General features: G+C 41.7%; 1 protein-coding gene across 9 annotated transcripts in view; it reads right to left on the bottom strand.

Annotated features, from left to right (window-relative positions):
- RPGR (retinitis pigmentosa GTPase regulator) overlaps positions 1 to 19,949 on the bottom strand; it is a 64,882-nt gene that overhangs the window by 27,697 nt on the left and 17,236 nt on the right. For 6 of the 9 annotated variants that reach the window (XM_039256499.1, XM_039256509.1, XM_039256481.1 and 3 more), the window contains exons 8-14: positions 18,843 to 18,998; positions 15,752 to 15,876; positions 14,270 to 14,455; positions 13,136 to 13,319; positions 6,784 to 6,881; positions 6,373 to 6,438; positions 3,147 to 4,106 (exon numbers count right to left, since the gene is read on the bottom strand). In XM_039256499.1, coding sequence (XP_039112430.1) covers positions 3,147 to 4,106; positions 6,373 to 6,438; positions 6,784 to 6,881; positions 13,136 to 13,319; positions 14,270 to 14,455; positions 15,752 to 15,876; positions 18,843 to 18,998 — 1,775 coding nt within the window. Of the gene's footprint in view, positions 1 to 1,874; positions 4,107 to 6,372; positions 6,439 to 6,783; positions 6,882 to 13,135; positions 13,320 to 14,269; positions 14,456 to 15,751; positions 15,877 to 18,842; positions 18,999 to 19,949 lie in introns of those variants that run through there. The other 3 variants (XM_039256474.1, XM_039256471.1, XM_039256538.1) reach the window with 2 other exon arrangements.

Raw genomic sequence — 19,949 nt, 5'->3', positions numbered from 1 at the left:
TCTAACCAGAACACTGGGCCTGCACGAGCTACTATTCCTAAAAGAGCACAGAACATGTTTTTGGCCAAGGAAATGTGAAGAAATGGGCAGGAAACACTGTCTGAAAAAGCGCCTCTCTCGACCAGTTCCAATGCTGAGATGGCCACCGGTAAGAAGTCCATTTCAGCACTGCTGGCTGATGATGTCTTCGCGGCAAGAGGAATGCCCACACCTTTTACATTAGTAACTTGAGTGTAAGAGTTTCTCTTCTCCCTGAAGGCTTTTCCTTTATGAACTCCTCTTCAATCATCCGTCTCAGTTAATCCTTTTAAGTCGACTTTTTCAATAACCATATGAGGCCCTAGTACTGACAACATGGCACGTACACTTTGCCAAAGCATCAACTCTACACCACTGGCACTTACTGAACGTGGCAGAATTTGGTAGAACTGTGCAATGCCAAATTAGCATATTTGGTTAGTTAGGGGAAGCAACCAGAGAGCCCTGCAGCTAAAACAAAATCTACAAGTGCTCCTAGGAGTTTCTTCTCTTTGTACTCTAGTCTCTCGCCCCTGATTCTTGCTCATGGAGAATCAAATGTGCAAAGGATCCCACTTTACAAAATTCACAGGAAGTTTACCATCAAGATCCTCCTCCTCGATAAAAGAAAGTATAAGAAATCCCTAATGCCCAAGATCTGGAAGGGACCAGAGCAGTGAATCCGTTGAAAAGGGAGCTATGAATAAAGAACAATCTGGCTGCATTATACATACTGAACATCTTAAGGGAAGATTGAATTTACACTAATAGAAATCCAGCCTCCCTAAAATTCCATACACAAACAATATACGTTTAATGTTTATTTTACTTGAAACATTCCGACAAGCAACAAACTGAGAATTACAGAGTAGTCAGCGGAGGACAGGTTGAAGGGTACATCATAGACACTGGGGATGAGGATTCTAACAGGACAGTTAAAGGTCAGAAGTGATGGTTTAGAAATACAGAATGACAGAAGACAAGAGACGTGAAAGCTGCCATAAGTTTGTATGAGTAAAGATCATTATTTTATAGAAACTCAATTAATTTTAAAGTATAATTTTTCTTCCTTAAAAAACTCTTCTGCAAAACAACAAACACGATGGGAGGAAATCAGCCTGTTCGAATGAAAGAGTCTGAGTTAAAAGGGACTGGAGTTCTATCATCTAACCTATTCCGTTTCACGGGTGAGGAAACCGAAGCCCGGGCGGGGAGCTCTGTCTGGGCAATAAATACTTAAAAGTTGTACATACTTCCAGAATAGACATTTAAGTTCATCTCCACTTCATGAGATATACTGCCAGTTGCCCAGGCGGTCACTGAAAGACATCACATTACAACCCAAGCCCCGAATCTAGCTGTCACTTGGTAGACTGTTGCAAAAAGGACACGTAAAAGGTAAAAAGACAGCACTACTTTTTAAACATGTGAGTCTTCCATTTTAGGTCTAGAAAGCCTTAAAAAAAATCTTCAGAAAATCTTATAGAATTATTCTACATAGTAGGCAACTTGTAATCAGGGACTGAAAGAAATGTATGAGAAATGAGATGTTCTCATGGCACTTAAGGGTCTGTGCCATCTTTAAAGGGACCCTTTTGTATATACAAACGGTCTCTAATGAGGAATATATAACGTTAACTATCTGCTACGACCATTTTCTAGTGACAGAGTTATAATTTGGAGGGAAAACATACCAAAACATTAGCTTAAGAGGAGCCAAATTTACCAATGCCTTGTGTTGTCTTATCAGTCGCTGCTGTAAGACACACAAAGTGACCGTGACATCAAATCAATTTGATACGATGCACTTAGTGCCTATTACATGTAAAATGTTCAAATTATTTGGCTGGATGTTGTTACTTCAATTCTAAATAATGTGGTAATACATTATTCCAGAATTTTCTGGAACCTGGCAGCCCATTTTCTAAAACCTGTTTTGACTGCTCCGGCATTTTGAACCTCTGTACCTCATGCTCTTTCCCCTTTCCCTCTGGGTTAGGGATAAACTTTCTGGGGTAAGCCTTATTTTTGTCGTATCTCACAGACCCTTTGATTTTGCTCACTTTGCTGGACTCTCTTCCTTCGCCCTGCCTTGCCTGTTTTTCCCTCTCTTCATCTCCCGTGTCCGCATATTTCCCCTCTTCTTCCTCACCGTCCTCCTCGTCTTCCCTCTCCCTCACTCCCCACTCTGCTTCCTCCCCCTCTCCTTCCTCCTCCCCTTCTTCCTCTTCCTCCTCTTCTCTGTACCCCTCCCCTTCCCCCCCTCTTTCCTCCTCTTCCTCTTCCCCCTCGCCTTCCTTCTCCTCTTCCTCCTCCCCCTCCCCCTCCGCTTCCTCTTCCTCCTCCCCCTCTCCCGCCTCCTCCTCCCTGTCCCCCTCTCCTTCCTCCCCCTCCCCTTCCTCTTCTCCTTCCTCCTCTTCTCCCTCTTCTTCCCTCTCGCCCTCATCTTCCTCCCCTGCTTCCACTTCTTCTTCCTCCCCTTCTCCCTCTCCTTCACCTTCTTCTTCCTCCCCTTCCCCCTCTCCTTCCTCTCCGTCTCCCTCTCCTTCTTCCTCCCCTTCACCTTCTCTTTTCTTTGCTTCCTCCTCTTCTTCCTCCTCTCCAACCTCCTCCCCTTCCCCCTCCTCTCCTTCCTCCTCAGCTTCCTCCTCATCTTTCTCTGCTTCTCTCTCTCTCCCCCCTCTCCCTTCCCCTTCCGTCCCATCTCCCTCTGCTTCTCCCTCTTCCTCCTCCCCTTCCCCTTCCCCTTCTTCCCCCTCTCCAGGTCGTTCCTCTTGAGCTTCTTCCTCTTTCCTTTGTCCCTCCTCCTTGCCTTCGTCCTCTTCCCTGTCTTCTTCTCTCCCCTCCCCTTCCTTGCCATCTCTTTGCCCCTCCCCTTCCCTTCGCCCCATCCCGTTATGACCTCGCTCCCTCTCCCTGTGGTCCTGGTCCTCCTCCTCCTCTAGGTCTTGCTCCCCCTCATCCGGGCTCTCCATTTCTCCCCCTCCCTGGTCTTCCTTCTCTTCCCCCTCCTCACGCTGACTCCGTTCCATTCCCAAACCGCCCTCCCGCCGGACCTCCCCCTCACCTCCACCTTCGGGCACATCCTCCTCCGCTTCTCCCCCTGCCTTTCCCTTGCCCTCACTCACCTCTGCTCTGTCTGTAAGATCGTCTGACAGGATCTCTACTTCCTCCTCCTCTTTCCCTGCGAGCACCTCCACAGTTTCCTCACTTGCATCTACCTCTTGCTCCTCTATTCCACTTTCTTCTGAATCCTCTGCTCCTTCCTGCTCCTCTGGGATCTCCGACAAGTGGTCACACTTAAAATCGTATTTTGCCGCGAATTTGGACATTTTGTGTTCAGCTTCTTCCTCATGTCCTTGCTCAATAAATTTCCTGCTATACCACAAGTTTGGGTCAATATCCACTTCTTCATCCTCTTTCTCTCCGCTACTGAATTCTACGGACTCGGGCTGTTCGAAGCCGTCAATGGTACCTTGCTGGCTTTCACTTTCGCCTTCCACGTAACTGTCTGCCCCCTCTACGGACTCCCGTTCACTGTCACAGATCACATCTTGCGTGTTCCTCTCACCGTCCTTAACAAAGCTTTTCCTCCCTTCATCCTCAAGATTCACGTCTCTATTTGGTAAGTCGTCAAAGAATGTGTTAATATGTCTTAAATGCTCTTCACTTTGTCTCATATCCTTCAGACCTGCCATTTCCAGCAGCGCAGTTTCTTTCTCAGGCACTGCTTCTGCGGCTGCTGAATCCTTCTGACCGTGGCTTCCATCACCTTCCTGTTCTATCTCCTTCCTGTCAGGTGGGCAAATGCTGCGCTTGCTCTCAAGTCTGAATCTCTCTCTGCACACACCCTTGGCATGGGTGTTGGCCTGAGGCCCCGGCTGGCCCGACGCCTCACCTAAGTCCTTGTCTGAAAACAGGCGCCCATTCCCAAGTGCTGGCAGCATGTACGTTCCCTGTGCCACCAGCTGTCTATACGCTTTTCTCTCTGTCACCGTTTTGGATGTCTCTTCCTTTGTACGCTCTGTACTACCATCGTGTTCAAAGCGAGCTGCACGCTGGTTCAGTTTCGCGACTGTTTCTTGTTTCTGCAAATTTTGTGAAATAACTGTCACACGACTGTTAATTGACAAAGGTTAACTTACCTGCTACAAAATACCGCCAAGATTTTGTATCACTCTAAGTGTCGCTGGCAGAACAAAAAGTGTCCAGTTTGACCAGACGCTTTGCTCCAATGTCACTTTCTCTGGAGATCATTTGTGCCACTCTCTAAGTCTACGGGACAACCGGTTCGGATGTGGCACTGTGTCTCTGCGGCTAACCTGCACATCCGTACCACCTGTCTTCATCTGGCCGTTACTCACACGGTGCCACCGGTATTCTTCTCTACTCCTTTTCCCAGCCTGAATCAATTCTAGAACCGAGTACTCTTCCAGACTGATTTTGCAGAATACTGTTAAAAGTGTACACTTCCCTTCCATACAGTGCAGTTTCAGTTTTTCCTACCTTCCCTAGTATTTTAATTGCCAAACTGTGATTAGTCTTTTGATTCCATGAACTTCCCAAAAGAAAATAAGTGAAAACATGAAACTGTCAAAAATTAGAAAAAATGAATAGCTTATCTCTAGATGAAAAATCTGAAATGAAAACAGCCAATGAAATCTTTTTATCCACATACTAGACAAGAATATTTTTCTTTGCAAAACAAATATTTGGGTTTTCAAATTTTTGACCCTTTCCTTTTATCTACTATATTCTTTCATTATAAAAACTTGCATACATGAGAGAAATCACTATGAGGAAAAAACACTTCAGGTAAAATGTAAGATTTTCATATAAACTATGAAATTAAACATTGCGACTCAAATGATATATTAAGACCATGAAATTAATTTCCTGCTGGACAAAATAAGGTAAAAAATCACACTGTTAGCCTGAATTCTACAGGCCTAATGAACTGAAATATTTGATGAATTTTTGGTCTCTGGATAGTAAAATCTCACTAAATCAAATTTTAAAAATTGTTGTGAGTGCTAGGCGTAGAAGGAGGTTGTTTTTTGCTTAAAAATATTACTAAAACAGCACAAGTTAAAAATTAATATATGGAAATACTAAAATAAATCATTTTTTATTCACTAGAATAGGTCTGGTCAGGCTGCTACTTAAAAGGACTATGTGTATAAAATATATCTCAGTTTACAAGGAAGTGCTTTCCTTTTCCATTTGTTCTAGGTCCTATTCTTTAAAGTCACAATTCTTCCCAGGGCCCTAAAGAGAGACGGAGGCCCAGTTGCCAAAAATGATTTCTACATGTATGTGTCTTTATTTCCCTAGTACAGTAAAGTAGCAAGGAAGAGGCAGAGCCTTGAGTCTAAAAGAGGAAGAAAAGACACAAGAAAGATAACTGCTTAGAAGTATAGTCAGTCAGTAAAGTCAGTCAACATTCACCGGGCTTCCTTGGTGTGTTATAACAACACCTCTCCCACATTCACCAGGAATGCTGTTACTCACCACGCCTCTCAGTAAACTAGAGAGAAGACTAAATGAAGCCTGGCACTAAGGTTTTATAATTCAGCAAGATTCTCCTGGATTTCGATTAAGGAATTTTAGCTTATTAATGTGGCAAAGGCACTGGAAACGGAAATTCAATGTTTTCTGTAAGCCTCCTTCCTTCAATTTATAGTTCTCTAATTTACTTTTCTAATTGCCAAAGCCCTCCTCCTTTCACCTCACTGGTCATAAAAGTCAGGAGAAGCAAAGGATGTGAGGGGCAGGCCTTTATCTCTACAGGGTTGTGAAAACCAAACTATCCCTTCCTTTTGTTATTCTTTTGTTATTCATTAAAAGTCTCTCTTTGTCACCCATGCATGGTTTCTGATTATGTTCCAAACCTTTAATTCTGGTTTTATGCTATCAATTCCTGATAGATTAAAACCCATTCCACACATTGGAAAAACAATTATCAAATATTTTCACCAAAACCAACCAATTTCAGAGCTAGAAAAGATCTTTGAGATCAGCATGGTAACTCAACCAAAGTTACACTCAACCCAAGTCTGAGAATCATTCTGATTAACAGTAGCCTCTCTTCCATATAATCCTTTAATGATAAGAAAATACTGTTGTTACAACTTGGTGATACCAAAGAGCAAATTTCAGCAATGAAATTGTCACTTTTTCTGTCCCACAGAACAAACCCAAATTGAGGCTATCTCCGATGTATTCCTCTGTCTGTAAAAATCTAAAGTAAATGAATACTTATCTTTCATGTGTACTTTCTAGAAATTTTCAAGAAAAAAATGTAATTTAAACTGTTCTTACCCACAATAATGAAAATAAGTCTCTATATTTTACCTTTTGTTTTTGAATTGGTGACAATTTAAATGACTTCTCATTAGAATTCAGGCTCATCATGTGTGTCTGAAATAAATAAAAAACATGTTCTAAAAAGAACAGATACTATCTATAGAATTACACATTGACACATCCTAATGTATGTACAAAATTAACACAAAACAGTTCAGACAGTAATATAATCAACTCTCAACTGCATATTAATGTTATGAGGATTGAAAATAATTGTATTTGTATGAAACCTATACCTCAATAAAATAATGTGCAACATAAAAATAACAAACAAAATGAAAACAAAACCAAAACCAAAAGCTTTTGTGACGCATTTAACATAGGAAGTACACATACATATGAATACATGACGAACTAAAATCCAAACATATTTATATAGATAAATAAGACAACCAGTACCATATTTAACACATCAGTAGTTTCTCCAAGGCTTTGTGAATCTGTTGCTGAGAAAATGTCTGTATCTTTCCCTGTGGTCATTTTATCTTGAAAACAACCTGATTCAAAGGGAAAAGGAAAAACCAGATTTCAATGGAAAAATGAAAGACAACTGGACAATAAATTATTCCATGATATAAAGTGCAGGCATGATTTTACTAAAGTCTTTTAACCTCATGCTTACAGAACTGAACAGAATTCATTCATAGTAATAATAGGTTTTAAAGTCTCTGTCTGAAAGTTGAAAGACTTTGATGCTGATGATAACAACTGCTTCATTCATATGAACGGGCAAACACTATTCCTTTGGGAGAAGTACTACCCAGGTATCAAGCACTGTGATGGCCAATCCCCTAAAAAGTGCCCCAGTGACCCCATCCTCCTGGTATGCGTACCCTTGTGTTGTTCCCTTTCACATTTTACCAGATTGATCTGTATGGCCAATAAAATAAAGCAGACATAATTGTCATGTCATTGCAGTTTACACCTTGGTCTCCCCGCCACCCTCCCCGCCGCCATCTCTCTTTCTTGCTTCCCTTTCTCCAGGGGAAGCCATGCTAGGAGCATTCCTAGGGAGAAGTCCATGTGCTGAGGAAGTAAAACCCCCTGCCAATTGCCACGTGAGTGAACATGGAAGAGGATCCTTCGGCCCCAATGGAGCTTTAAGATGACTACAGCCCCGTCTGACAGCACGATCATAACTGCAGGAAACACTCTGAGCCAGAATCCCTCAGCTGGGCTGTACCTGGATTCTTGACCCTCACAAACTCTGAGATAAGTTTTAAAGTTTTAAAGTCACCTGTTACATAGAAAAAGATGACTAGTACAAGCACCTACAAACTTGCATGGAAAACTGTATTACATCATAAAGCAGATCATTAAAAGTTATGAGCTTGGGGCACTGCGTGGCTCAGTCAGTTAAGCATCCGACTCGGCTCAGGTCATGATCTCACGGTTTGTGGATTCGAGCTCTGCATCGGGCTCTGTGCTGACAGCTCAGAGCCTGGAGCCTGCTTCGGATTCTGTGTCTCCCTCTCTCTCTTGCCCCTCCCCCACTCATACTCTGTCCGTCCTTCTCTCTCAAAAATAAACATCAAAAAAAAAAAAAAAAAAGACTTATGAGCTCTACTTGACCTTACATTTTTCTCATTCACCATACCCACATTTAGCACCCGCATTCGTAGTTGAGAGGAGTTCCTGAATGCAGTCTTCACTAAAAACACCATTCCCCACTGATCTCTCCCTTGTAAATACATTCAATTCCAATGAGCAAATAACCAGTTTGTGTTTATTCCCATGCGAGGTACTGTGCGGGAGATAATCAACTTAAGTAACTGCTAGTTCTTCATGAACGTACAGTCTAGAAGGGAACATAAAATATGTGATATACTGGCATGAGAAATCACACACAAATGTTGGGAATCAGGAAATATTTCACTAAATGGGTGCAGGGAAGTGAGTAGAATTCTGAGAGGTGGAGGAGGAGGCAGACGGAGAAGAAAAGACAGCCCAGCGCTAGGAGAAGTGGCAGAATGGCTTGTACTATTGGCTTTCCATGTTCTGGGAGCACACGCCTTCATACATGTCGAGTGATCTCCGTGACAACGAGTGGTAAGTAGCATAACCCATTTCACAAATGATTACTTAAGCGCCAAGTGTCAATCTCAGGTCTGGCTTGACTTCAACAGCCTTTCCACTAAGTCTGACTGTGAAGAGGTCAGTTTAATCAAGATTAGGAGCTGGAAAACTATTTCTGTAAAAGGCCACACAGCAAACATTTTAGGCCTTGTGGCTATATAGTCTCTGTCCTAATGACTCAAACTCTGTCTCTGTAGTGGAAAAGCAGCCGTAGGCAATACATAAAGGAATGGCATGACTGGGTTCCAATAAAACTTTATTTACAAAAATAAGCAGCTGGCTAGATTTGGCTCATGAGCTGTGGTTTACAGACCTGTGACCTAAATTAAGGCTTTAAGAAAAAGACTATTGAGAGATGAAGCTTAAAAAGTGGGTTGGTGTTATATGGGGAAACTTATACTTATTTTCAAAAATATTAAGGATTATCAGAAGACACTGGAACAGATAGGAACTGAACCATGCCTGAGGAAGGTTAACACAGGAAATGCTAAGCAGGAGAGGTTGGAGATGGCAGAGAATGGAGGTTTGGAAAACAGACAGTAGATCATTTAAGCTTTGCCTTATACCTGACTGAGAAAATAGAAGTCAACAGACCTGATCTGCCTTATCTTCCCACCAACAAATGTACACATTTAGCTCCATTTTCCTGTTAAAATACAGGATGTGTCTTTCCTTCTTACTGTTGGGAACCATTTCTGAACTCATACGTTGAGAAAGAACTCCTTGTGAGGTTAAGGTAAGTTGCACGGACTCTTACCATAAGATGGCAACCGATATCCACCCCCAACCAACTGAGCACTGACCCCCAAGTCACCTTGTTGATTGGTATTAGGAGTGATTCATTCTGGTCTTGATGTGCCAACTGCACTTTGTGAAGGAACTTACTATAGGAACTCCTTTTGTGGTTATGGGAGCAACACTGCATTCCTGAAAGACCTGTGTTTCTTAATACCTCCCATTAATCGATAAACAGGCTATTGGCCCCTACTCACAAAGAACTAACTTTTGCCTTTACTATGCTAATGCCGCCTCTGGGCTGTTCCCCATACCTTTTGCATATCAATGTTCTGGAGAATCTTTAGTGATCAAAGGATTGATCATCAGAATGCCACTTCTGCGCCATCCCTCAAACACTAAACCATAAAATAAAGTTGAGTCTCAGTGTGGAGAGGCCTGGCTGGTGACAGGAAAGAATCTCGCGCCTCTCTCATCCCTCCCTCGCCGACACTGTCCATCCTTCAGGGACCCCTGGACCAGCCGGGGCTGCACTCCGGCAGCTTACAAAGATTGTTCAGCATGCCAGCCCCACTCTTCTCAAAAGCTTTGCATTCTGGGGACTGTCGTTGTCATGTGCTACCAATCCGTCTGGGACAACTGGCTCGTGTCCACTAGCATACAAAGATGCTCTGGTATTTCCCATTGAACGCACATCTCCCTCTAACTGCCAGCCCTTTTCTCTGCTCCTCTTCACGACCACTACGCCAAAGGGTTATCTACACACCCCATCTCCTCTTCACTTCCTCATTTCCCATTCCTGCCTCAACTCTTAACCCTCTAGCTTCTGCCCTCATCTTACCCTGGGACTACTTGTGTCAAGATCACGGGTATTCTCCATGATGCCAAATCCACGGGATGCCTCTGCAAGCTTTCGCCTTGACCTCTGAGCAGTGCTTTGAATTCAGGACCCTATGCTCTCCTGATTTCTCTCCTCTTACCCTGCTGGCTGACAGAACATCTTTGCTGGCCCTCCTCCCATACTCTCTAAATGTGAGATGTTCTTAGGGCCAAATCCTGGGCTCTCTTCTCTATCTAATAAGTGATTCTACCTATGAGGTGCTTTCACAAAGTCCCACGGATTGCAAATACCATCTGTGTGTTGTCGGGCTCCAAATTTCTCTCTCTAGTTCAGACCTCTCCTCTGAACTTGAGGCTTGCATCTTCAACTGCCTGCTCGGTATTCCTGCTTGGATGTCTCACAGGGGTCTCAAGCTCTATTTTTCATTTTTTCTTCAAGCCTGCCAACCATCCTCTTGCCCAGGAGCCATCATTGATTCCTCCCTTTCCTTCACATCTATGTGTCATCCATTAATACGGTGAGCAAATCCAGTTAGCTCTATGTCTAAAATGTATTTCCCATCTGCCCCCTTCGCTCCGTCTCCACAGCAAACACCTTGGACCATACACTGATGTCTCTTGCAAAAGGCTGCTAAATATTCTTCCCACCTTCAGTCGTTCCTCCCTACAATCCATAGAGAGGCAGAAGGAGCATCTTAAAATGTAAATTGGATTGGAGCACATCAGTCCACTGTTTAAAACCCTGTAACGGCTTTCTATTGCACTTAAGAAAAACACTCAAATCAAAGAGGCTTCTCACGGCCTACAGTCATGAATGCTTTCCCATTCTTTCTCTGGCACCTTGTCTAGCCTTTTCCCTCACTCTCCAGCTCCAAAGGTCTTCCTTCCTTTTCTTATAAACTGCCTCCAAACCTTTGCCTATATTTATTATTCTCTTTGCCCCAAATGCATATTATCCTCTCTCTTCACGTGGCTGTCTTTCTTATCCTTTATGTTTTAGCTTAAATGTTACCTTCTCAGCAAGATCTTCCCTGGCCTTCCTACCTCCTCCATAAACACTGAAGTCTGCAAATAATTTAGAAAATGTCACATTATATGTTAGGTATAACTTTCAGAATACTTTGAAGACAGTTTTAGCAAATAGCCACAAAAAGATAAGGGATCGCTTTTCCTTTGGATCTAGCTACGAAATTCCATGTATGTTCACATTCAAATCTCTTGAGGTGGGAAACAACTTCCCCCAAACTGTAAACTTCTCTTTTCCTTGTACATACTGTTGTCGGACACAGCTTTTTCCGTATATGGTGCCAGGGACTCTTATCTCAAAAGGAAGCATACAAAAGTTGTGTACGAGATGCAAGAAAACAGCTCATTACCAAGGTCCTAGCTGTAGATAATATTCTATTCTCGTGGCATACAGGTCTGGCATTTATGACCTCAACTTCCCTCTAGGTTCTTGATTCCAAAGATACCAAAAATTATCTGTGCCATGGTTCTTAATCCCAGATGCCCAAATTGTCTTATTTCCAAACCTATTGCTGACTCTGATCTCTCGGGTCCTGGCTTCTTGCCCTGCCCCTACTATCCAAGCATATTCCCAGTATTAACATATATACGCTCTTAAGATACACAAATGTTTGTACACAAAATTATTTATATGAGGAGTATGTAGCCAAGGAGCTGGGATTACAGTTTAAAACATAACATGGGTAGGGGCGCCTGGGTGGCTTAGTCGGTAAAGCGTCCGACTTTCACCTAGGTCATGATCTCGCGGTTCGTGGGTTCGAGCCCCGCGTCGGGCTCTGTGCTGACTGCCAGCTCAGAGCCTGGAGCCTGTTTCAGTCTGTGACTCCCTCTCTCTCTCTGACCCTCCCCTGCTCATGCTGTCTCTCTCTCTCTCCTAGAAATAAATAAAACATTAAAAAAAATTTAAAAAAAAATAAATAAATATAACATGGGGGCACCTGGGTGGCTCAGTCAATTAAGCGTCTGACTCTTTGATTTTGGCTCAGGTCATGATCCCATGATTCATAAGATGGAGCCCCATGTCGGGCTCTGCACTGACAGCACGGAACCTGCTTGGTACTCCTCTCCCCCTCTCTCTGCCCCTCCCCTGCTCGCGCTTTACTATTTCAAAATAAACAAACATTAAAAAAATAAAACATAGGAGCACCTGGCTGGCTCAGTCAGTTAAGTGTCCGACTTCAGCTCAGGTCATGATCTCACAGTCTGTGGGTTTGAGCCCCACGTCAGGCTCTGTGCTGACAGCTCAGAGCCTGGAGCCTGCTCCAGATTCTGTGTCTCCCTTTCTCTCTCTGCCCATTCCCTGCTTGCACTGTCTCTCTCTCTCAAAAATAAATACATATTTAAAACAAAAAAATAAAATAAAATGTATATCTAATAGACAGTGAGGTAGAGGTGTTAATAATATGAATGACTATCCTTACAAAGAGCTTCCTAGAGGTGCTAGGCTCAATGCTAAGTATTTCATATACCTTATCTCATTTAATCTTAGTCACTCTCTAAAGCTGTATTAGACTCATTTCAAAGACAGGGAAGCTGAGTCTCAGAGAAATTAAGTAGCTTTCCCAAAGTAAGTCACATAGTTAATAAATGTCAGAGCGAACATCTTATTCCAGATCAATTTAACCCCATACCCCATGCTCTTAACCACTATGTTATACTATCTAAATGCAGGACTTCACATTGGTCCAGAAGACCCATATTCGAATCCTGCTCACTTCATTTATAAGCTGAGTGACAGTGGCCAAGTCACTCAGTCTCCTGAAGTCTTGCATTTCTCATCTGTAAAAATAAGGAACTGATTAACTCCTACCTATTTCGTGGAGTTGCTCTGGGATTTAAAGGAGATGCTGAAAGAGAAGGCACTATGTATGTTGTGCATTGCTCCGTAAAAATATGCTATTATTACAACATGGGGTTTCTAAGGCCACTTACGATGCTTTGTATTTGTGAGAGTACTGCTGGGCTTGAGCTCAAATGAGAGATGTCAGCCTCTAGCTAGGAAGAAAACATCTTATGATAACCACGAAAACAACGGCACATTTCTTATGCGAGCCTGCGGAGTGTCAGATGTTACCTGGCATGCGCATGGGCTTTATGGGCTGCATGAAACTGTCCTCTTTAGGTATCATTTTCTCTGGCAGATTAATTGGAGACAGATGGAAAGGAACCGGGATGGGGGGAAAGCAAACGGGTAGCACAGGAGTCCCTTCAAGTGGAGGTAGTGTTCGTGTCATTCGAAAAGAGTCGGGCGATTTCTCCTTTAAAATAAACAGATTAAACAGTTAGATGAGAGTATGTATTTAAGATTGACATAAACTACGCTCCAGGTGCTAAAAATATTTACGAAAGAGACTTCAAAGTTGCCCACTGTCCCACATTCATGTTTAAGTAATCCCCAAGGAGCCAAAAATGGTTTGTTCTGTATCTCTGTATCTAAATTGCTCTAAATTGTTAATTTAGAAGCCTGTTTTTCACATGATGGGGAAAAGTGTATATGTGTTTTCTCTGCTAGGAAGCAAAAAATCGGTCATGAGACTCAAACAAAAACAGTAAATCCAAAATATGGATATTTCTCAATCTTTCTATATACACTTTTTCATAACAAAAAGTCAAACTTGACCTTTTTACTTCAAAAGGAATGTGTTTTGGAACTTAATTTTTTAAAAAAGGAATGTCTCCTTTAAAATTTATTTGACATTTTCTTTTTTTAAAATATTGCCATTGAAATAATGATTTTAAAGCTGAATGAAAACCCTGAAATTTCAATGAGAAAGAACATGCCCTATCTCAAACTGAAGTCCTTATTTCTGTTTCCCACGTTTCATTGTTTATAATGTAGAACCTTCTACGCCTCACGAGGTATATAGCTAACAGATAAAAAGCAAAGTACAAGTCAATCGACATAGAGGTGAGAAAACAATTCAGCATTAGATGTGAAGAGCTAAGAGAGGCCTCTAAAATGATGCTGTGTATCCTTGCATTGTATCCGTGCTCTAGAAGTCAAGGTTATCCATGAGCATTTGAATTTTCTCATTTGTGTGTGTCAGAGCTTGACTCTGAACTTGCTTCAAGTTCGTAAGCCTGCAACGCTAACAACTTTATTTTGTAAATGTGTCTAAAAAGACCCTTCTTTGATTTAAAAAGAAAATGATTTTTTTTTCTGTTTTCTTTGTAGTGCCGTGATAGAGAATTGGCCACAACTTTATACCCTCTCTCTTCGCCGCACACGTGCTGATAGACTTCTGTGCAGAGTGTTTCCTGAGGTTAGACTGTTGAAGGGCAGAGAAGGCACTGCAGGGAAGCAAGGAGGCTTTATTCCCTGTAACTCAATTTCTTCTGTCCCACCAGGTCTTGGAACGGCAAAAACTAGCATGTGACATCCACCACAGGCCACCTACAGCAAAAAAAAAAAAAAAAAAAATCCACAGATAAATCAATCAATCAGCATTGGCTTCAAATGCAAATGGGTTTTTAACAGTTTTCAGCCACAAAACGTTTACTTAATGGTAGACTTCCTAGGCAGTCTGTCTGCCCCTCCCCGCCAAGTTATACACACGCATATGAATGACAATATATATATTCTTTAAACACTACAAATGAAAATGAGAACAAGTTTAATGTACCATTTTACTTTCAATTTAATAGAGTATAGAGAAAAAACTATCTGGCACATTACATTTCTCTTCACAGGTTAGGGAATGTTATTTTAATTTGGAAGCAACACTAACATCTTGAAAAAATTACTCCACGAAGTTCTACTTAGAAAAAAGTGATCCAAGCATAAATCAGTCTCTGGGAGAAACTGTATCTCCAAACTCTTTTCTTTACGTGAATACTTTTTAATTTTAATGATTCAAAGTCCTTAGAGCGAAAAGTAAGCACACACAATGGTGGAGCGATAAAAAATGAAACCAACATTCAAAGGATTTTCAGAAATAGCTGATTTTCAGTAAAATGCCTAAACCACCACTGTGTAGCATTTGCGATACACAGATTTTTAGTATCTTTATAGTGTTCCATGTGGTGGATACAAGAATAGCATACTCTCAACCTTCACTTCATAATATTTTGAAATTATTATTATTTCTTTTTTAATGTTTACTTGTTACATTGAGAGAGAGAGTCAGAGCACAAGCAGGGGAGGGGCAAAGAGAGGGGGAGACACAGAATCCGAAACAGGCTCCAGGCTCTGAGCTAGCTGTCAGCACAGAGCCCGACGTGGGGCTTGAACCCAGGAACCACGAGATCATGACCTGAGTCGAAGTCGGACGCTTAACCGACTGAGCCACCCAGGCGCCCCGAAATTATTATTAGTTCAAATAAGTCTCAGTAATAGCTAATTCAACACATACTGACAGCTGAGTACTGTCAGACACTCTGCTGGGTGCTGGAGGCGGCCAGGAAGCTTCCAGGCATGACACTTCCAGCTCTCTAGAGAGACACAGGAGGATAAAGCAGGAGAGTCCTGATCAGGGCAAAAAGGAAGATGCGGAAAGGAGGGCAAATAGGAAAGGGACAGATCTTCCAAGTGGCACGATGTCTGACGTTTAGCTTTTAGGAAATGAGTATACTGATTAGACATAGCCATGGTATTCTTTTATACAAATATAAAATTACTCAGCTTCTATGAAATACCAAAACTCAAATACTGGAATATGAAAATGTAAACAGGCAAATGTGGTGCCCTTACCAACTGAACTATAAATCTCAAAAAATGAGAACACAAAGTGGGAGTGAACTGATTGGTAAAGTTCTCCAGTCCGAGGCCTAATTTTCCATATCGACCATCTCCACAAGTATACAGAAGACCTATATCTAAAATGCAAAAAAAGAGAGAGAGGATTATAAAAGTCTTACTTATATGGATCTACTTGTAAATAGACAAGTATATTTACTTACATTGCAATTGTGATTTTTCCCTCAAATTCTGTACCGATTTTACTCTGATTCACTATTTCTACACCCTATGTGGCCTCTGTGGTCCTGCACATAACGTGAGGCAATAGATACTCTGAGAAAAATCACTAAGCCCGTGGCGGTTTGTGAATTTAAAGCTGGTCGTGCGAGGCACTGTGTGCAACAGCAGCAACCCAGTGTAAGTGCTCTTGTGAAGGACACCAGATTCTCAAGGGGAAGGAGATTTTTGTATTCTGATCCCCTATGTTACAATACAATCTATTTTTTCCCCCTCAGCTCATTGATTACATCAGGGCTTCTCAACCTTGGCACTACTGACATCTGGTGTCAGAGAATTCTTGGCTGTGCAGTCCATCCTATGCTTTGTGGGTGTTTAGCAGCATCCATGGCTTCTACCTACTAAATGTCCAGAAAACACCCTGCCTCTGCAGTTGGGACAGTAAAAAATGTCTCCGGACACTGTCACGTGTCCCTGGGGGATAAAATCACCACCAGTGGAGAACTACTGGCTTAGATCGATCCAACTGTCTCTCTTACTAATTCAGCTCCTGGGTGGCAGAATGCCACTGAAGGATGTGCCATAAACCAACCAGGCGGACTGGTCCCTATGCCAATAACTGAGGACCCCTCCGTAGCTGGGCCCATGACAATGAGGAATCACCTGGCTGCTTCTGTCCAGTTAACCCACTGCCACAGCAGCTATTCTGAACCTTCACTCCTCTTCTCAAGCCCTCCTTCACATCTTCTCCCTTTGGTGGGGGAAAATGCCATGGAAGCAGAAGGAACGGGGGCCAGGCTGGGTGCATAGGAGGGGATTTCCTTCTAGTGTGGGGGTTAGGAAGGGCTTTCAAAGTGAAACCTAAAGGACAATTAGGGTTTTAGCTGGAAGAAAGGAGCACATCTGAAGGCTCTGAATCAAGAGAAAATGTAACACAGTCAAGAAGCTGAAAGGCAACAAGTGGTAGGAGGTAAGTCTGAAGAGGTTAGAAGAAACCACACCACAGAGGATCCTATTAGTTCGTATTAAGAATTTGTAAACTCTGTCTTAAGGGCAACAAAGTGAATGAACGGTTTTGAGCTAGGACATGGTAAGATCTCATTTGGGAACTTCTAATTAAGATGGCAAAGTAATGTCATCCTAAGAAAATTCAAGAGAACTAAATGAAAAGTGATGAGAAATAATAACATTATGCAGTAAAGTGTCAAGTTCAAAAATTAATACAAAAGACAGATTCCCCATAAATAGGCAATAACCAGCATTTAGACCCCAAACTTAGACTCTTGTAATAATACTTAATATTAGCTAATTTCCTTCCTTTAGATACACTCCTTATCATCCTTTTCCCTTCTTCTTCTTCTTTGGACTCCTTAGTTCCTTATCCAAAGTGCTTTTTAGGCTTTGTGTTTTAACTTGATGATCTATAGCCAGAAAAAATAAACTCTGATCCAAGCTACCTGATTGTACTTCCAGCTTGAGAGCTGTTTAAAACATAAGCCGCTGGCTACATAATGGGGAACTGGCAAGAAGCTACAGATAACTCACTGCACACCTCTCACTAGTCCTGGAAGGAAAACAATGCATAACACCTCTCCCCTGAGGAGGCTTCATGAGCAAATAGGCAAACCAACTGAATGTTCAATTATTTGGGCTATGACTTCTTCCATCAGGAGGAAAGGTAGTATCAAAGTTTAACCAAATAATCTAACTGTATGTTAGATGATCCATAAAAACTATGTATTTACCATCAATGGCAATTTAGAGTTGATGAAAAACAGCAATAAGGACAGGGAAATGGACATTAAGAGCCTGCAGTAAGGGATACATATGAATAATAATTCTTTATGTCCTATATAGTTCTCTTTCATGCTACATTGACAAGGACATTGATACTTGAAAATGGGCAGGTAGTTCTTTCTGAAAGGCTCTTTGGGGAAGAAGGAACAGTGTATGGTAATACATCGTATTTGCAGATTACTAGTTCCCCCAACTAGGTACCATGAGATGAGCTCCATTTAGCAGTAGCTTTTTTAGAAAGAAGGAAACAAATATGGAAATACCACTATCTGGTTTATTTCAAAACGCTGTATGATTTCTGCCTTTTTATGCTCACTTCATTTTCAGATAGAAATGTGAACTGGAAATAGTGAAATTACAGAGCTTTTCATTCCAGAGCAATTACAATTGTGGAGTATATCAATTATCTACAGGTAAAGGAAGGCAGTCATTTCTAGAGGAGAATCTTATATTGAGTCCGTATTAGCAGCACATAGTTTCTACGGTTGAGAAGTAGGTGCAAAGCAGTATCTCCATGGATAATGGAGAAAGTACAGAGCGGAAGATCTCGAGGACTCAGGTGTCCACTTAGCGGCCTTTGAGGCACCCTTTCATCACTGTGGAGAAAGCAGCAGAGGCACTCCTGAAAACGCCTCCTTGTGGCAAAAGCTTCATAGGAACTGACTTGGCCTGAATATAGCTGTGTCCAGCTGAACATGGAGATTGTTTTAAAGTAAGTTCTTTCTTGTAAGACTTTTCCCTCTGTCCTGAGCGGAGTTAAGAGCCTGCAAACTGATGCAGTTTCTAAAAGATTCCAGCTTTCTGCCAAGTATAATTCTACAGTCTTACCTCTGACAGCACTGACTTGTCTTGAGGTTCTAAATCTTTGGATCATTTACACTGATTTTAAGTTGAACCAATATTAAAAAAGAGTTTACAGCTTCACACTTTGGCATATTAAACAAGAGCTTTCATTGTCTCAGTTATTGATTCCTTTGCCTAAGTTAGATACATTTGTTCCACATAGTTTTTATTTTGTACTAAAGCATACCCAGTTCTAGAACTATGTAACAGAAATTCTCATATGTACCTGTTATCAGAGCTGTGTGATTTTCTCCACAGGAAATAGAACTTATTTTCTGATCCTTAATTTGCTCAATGACTGTGGGTACTGAAGTTTCAAAAAGAAAAGTACCAAGACCCAGCTGACCAAACTGTCCCAGTCCAAAGGTATACACGGCTTTCTCTGAAAGGGAATTAGCAAATATAAGAAAAGGATCGCAGAGAAGCAGACGCTGGCACCATTATAGCTACAAAAACTGTCACATTCAAACTTTTATGATGAGAATTAAGTGTCTCTGAAATATCCATATAAGAACACCTAATACACATTCTCAATGACAAAGGCAGAGAAAAATGACAAGGCACACAATTCTAAAAGTTATAGCATAGGCCTGGTTTTATCTTTTACATATAACCATAAAAAGAATTGCTAAAGACACAAAAGTCAGTGAACTACCTAACACGTCCCTATAATTAGCACTCAGCTCTTTAAAAATTGCATCGTCATTAAGCTAATTCTTTTCATTGCCTTAAAATAAAAAAAAAAAATGAGTAGTGCTGTCTATAGAAAAACTTCTTACTTTTCAGAAGGAGTTTAACAGAATAACCTATTTTGTAAAACAATTTCAGAGCAGAATTTGCATGAGAATTACAAGTCACCAGGACCCCTGGGAGCCTCAGTCCCTTAAGCATCCCACTTCTGCTCAGGTCATGATCTCAGGTCATGAACTCACAGTTGAGTTTGAGCCCTGTGTTGGGCTCTGTGCTGACAGGCCAGAGCCTGCTTCGGATTCTGTGTCTCACTCTCTCTCTGCCCCTCCCCTGCTCGCACTCTGTCTGGCTCTCTCTCTCAAAAATAAATGTAAAACACCAAGTGCCTATCTCTAGCTGGCCAAGAATTACTCTAGTTTGCGTGGGCTGTCTGAGATGAGCCTGGGAAATGACGCCATTCTGGCAGCCTGAATCAGGCTACAGAAGTTTTGCTCTTGACCTTGTTGAGTTCACTCTCAGGTACTTGAATGATTAGCAGTGAAAATAGTTTCCATTTTTTAAAAAATGACCAAAGACTCTTTTACTTAAGGATGTTACATATAGCAACTAATATATTTTTGGTCATATCACCTTTGTAACATTG

The sequence above is a fragment of the Hyaena hyaena genome, unplaced genomic scaffold (assembly GCF_003009895.1).
Source record: "Hyaena hyaena isolate Hyena2069 unplaced genomic scaffold, ASM300989v1 scaffold_12, whole genome shotgun sequence".
NCBI classification, from domain to species: Eukaryota; Metazoa; Chordata; class Mammalia; order Carnivora; family Hyaenidae; genus Hyaena; species Hyaena hyaena.
The sequence above is the reverse complement of the archived record's forward strand: the minus strand, read 5'-3'. Positions and strand labels throughout refer to the sequence as shown.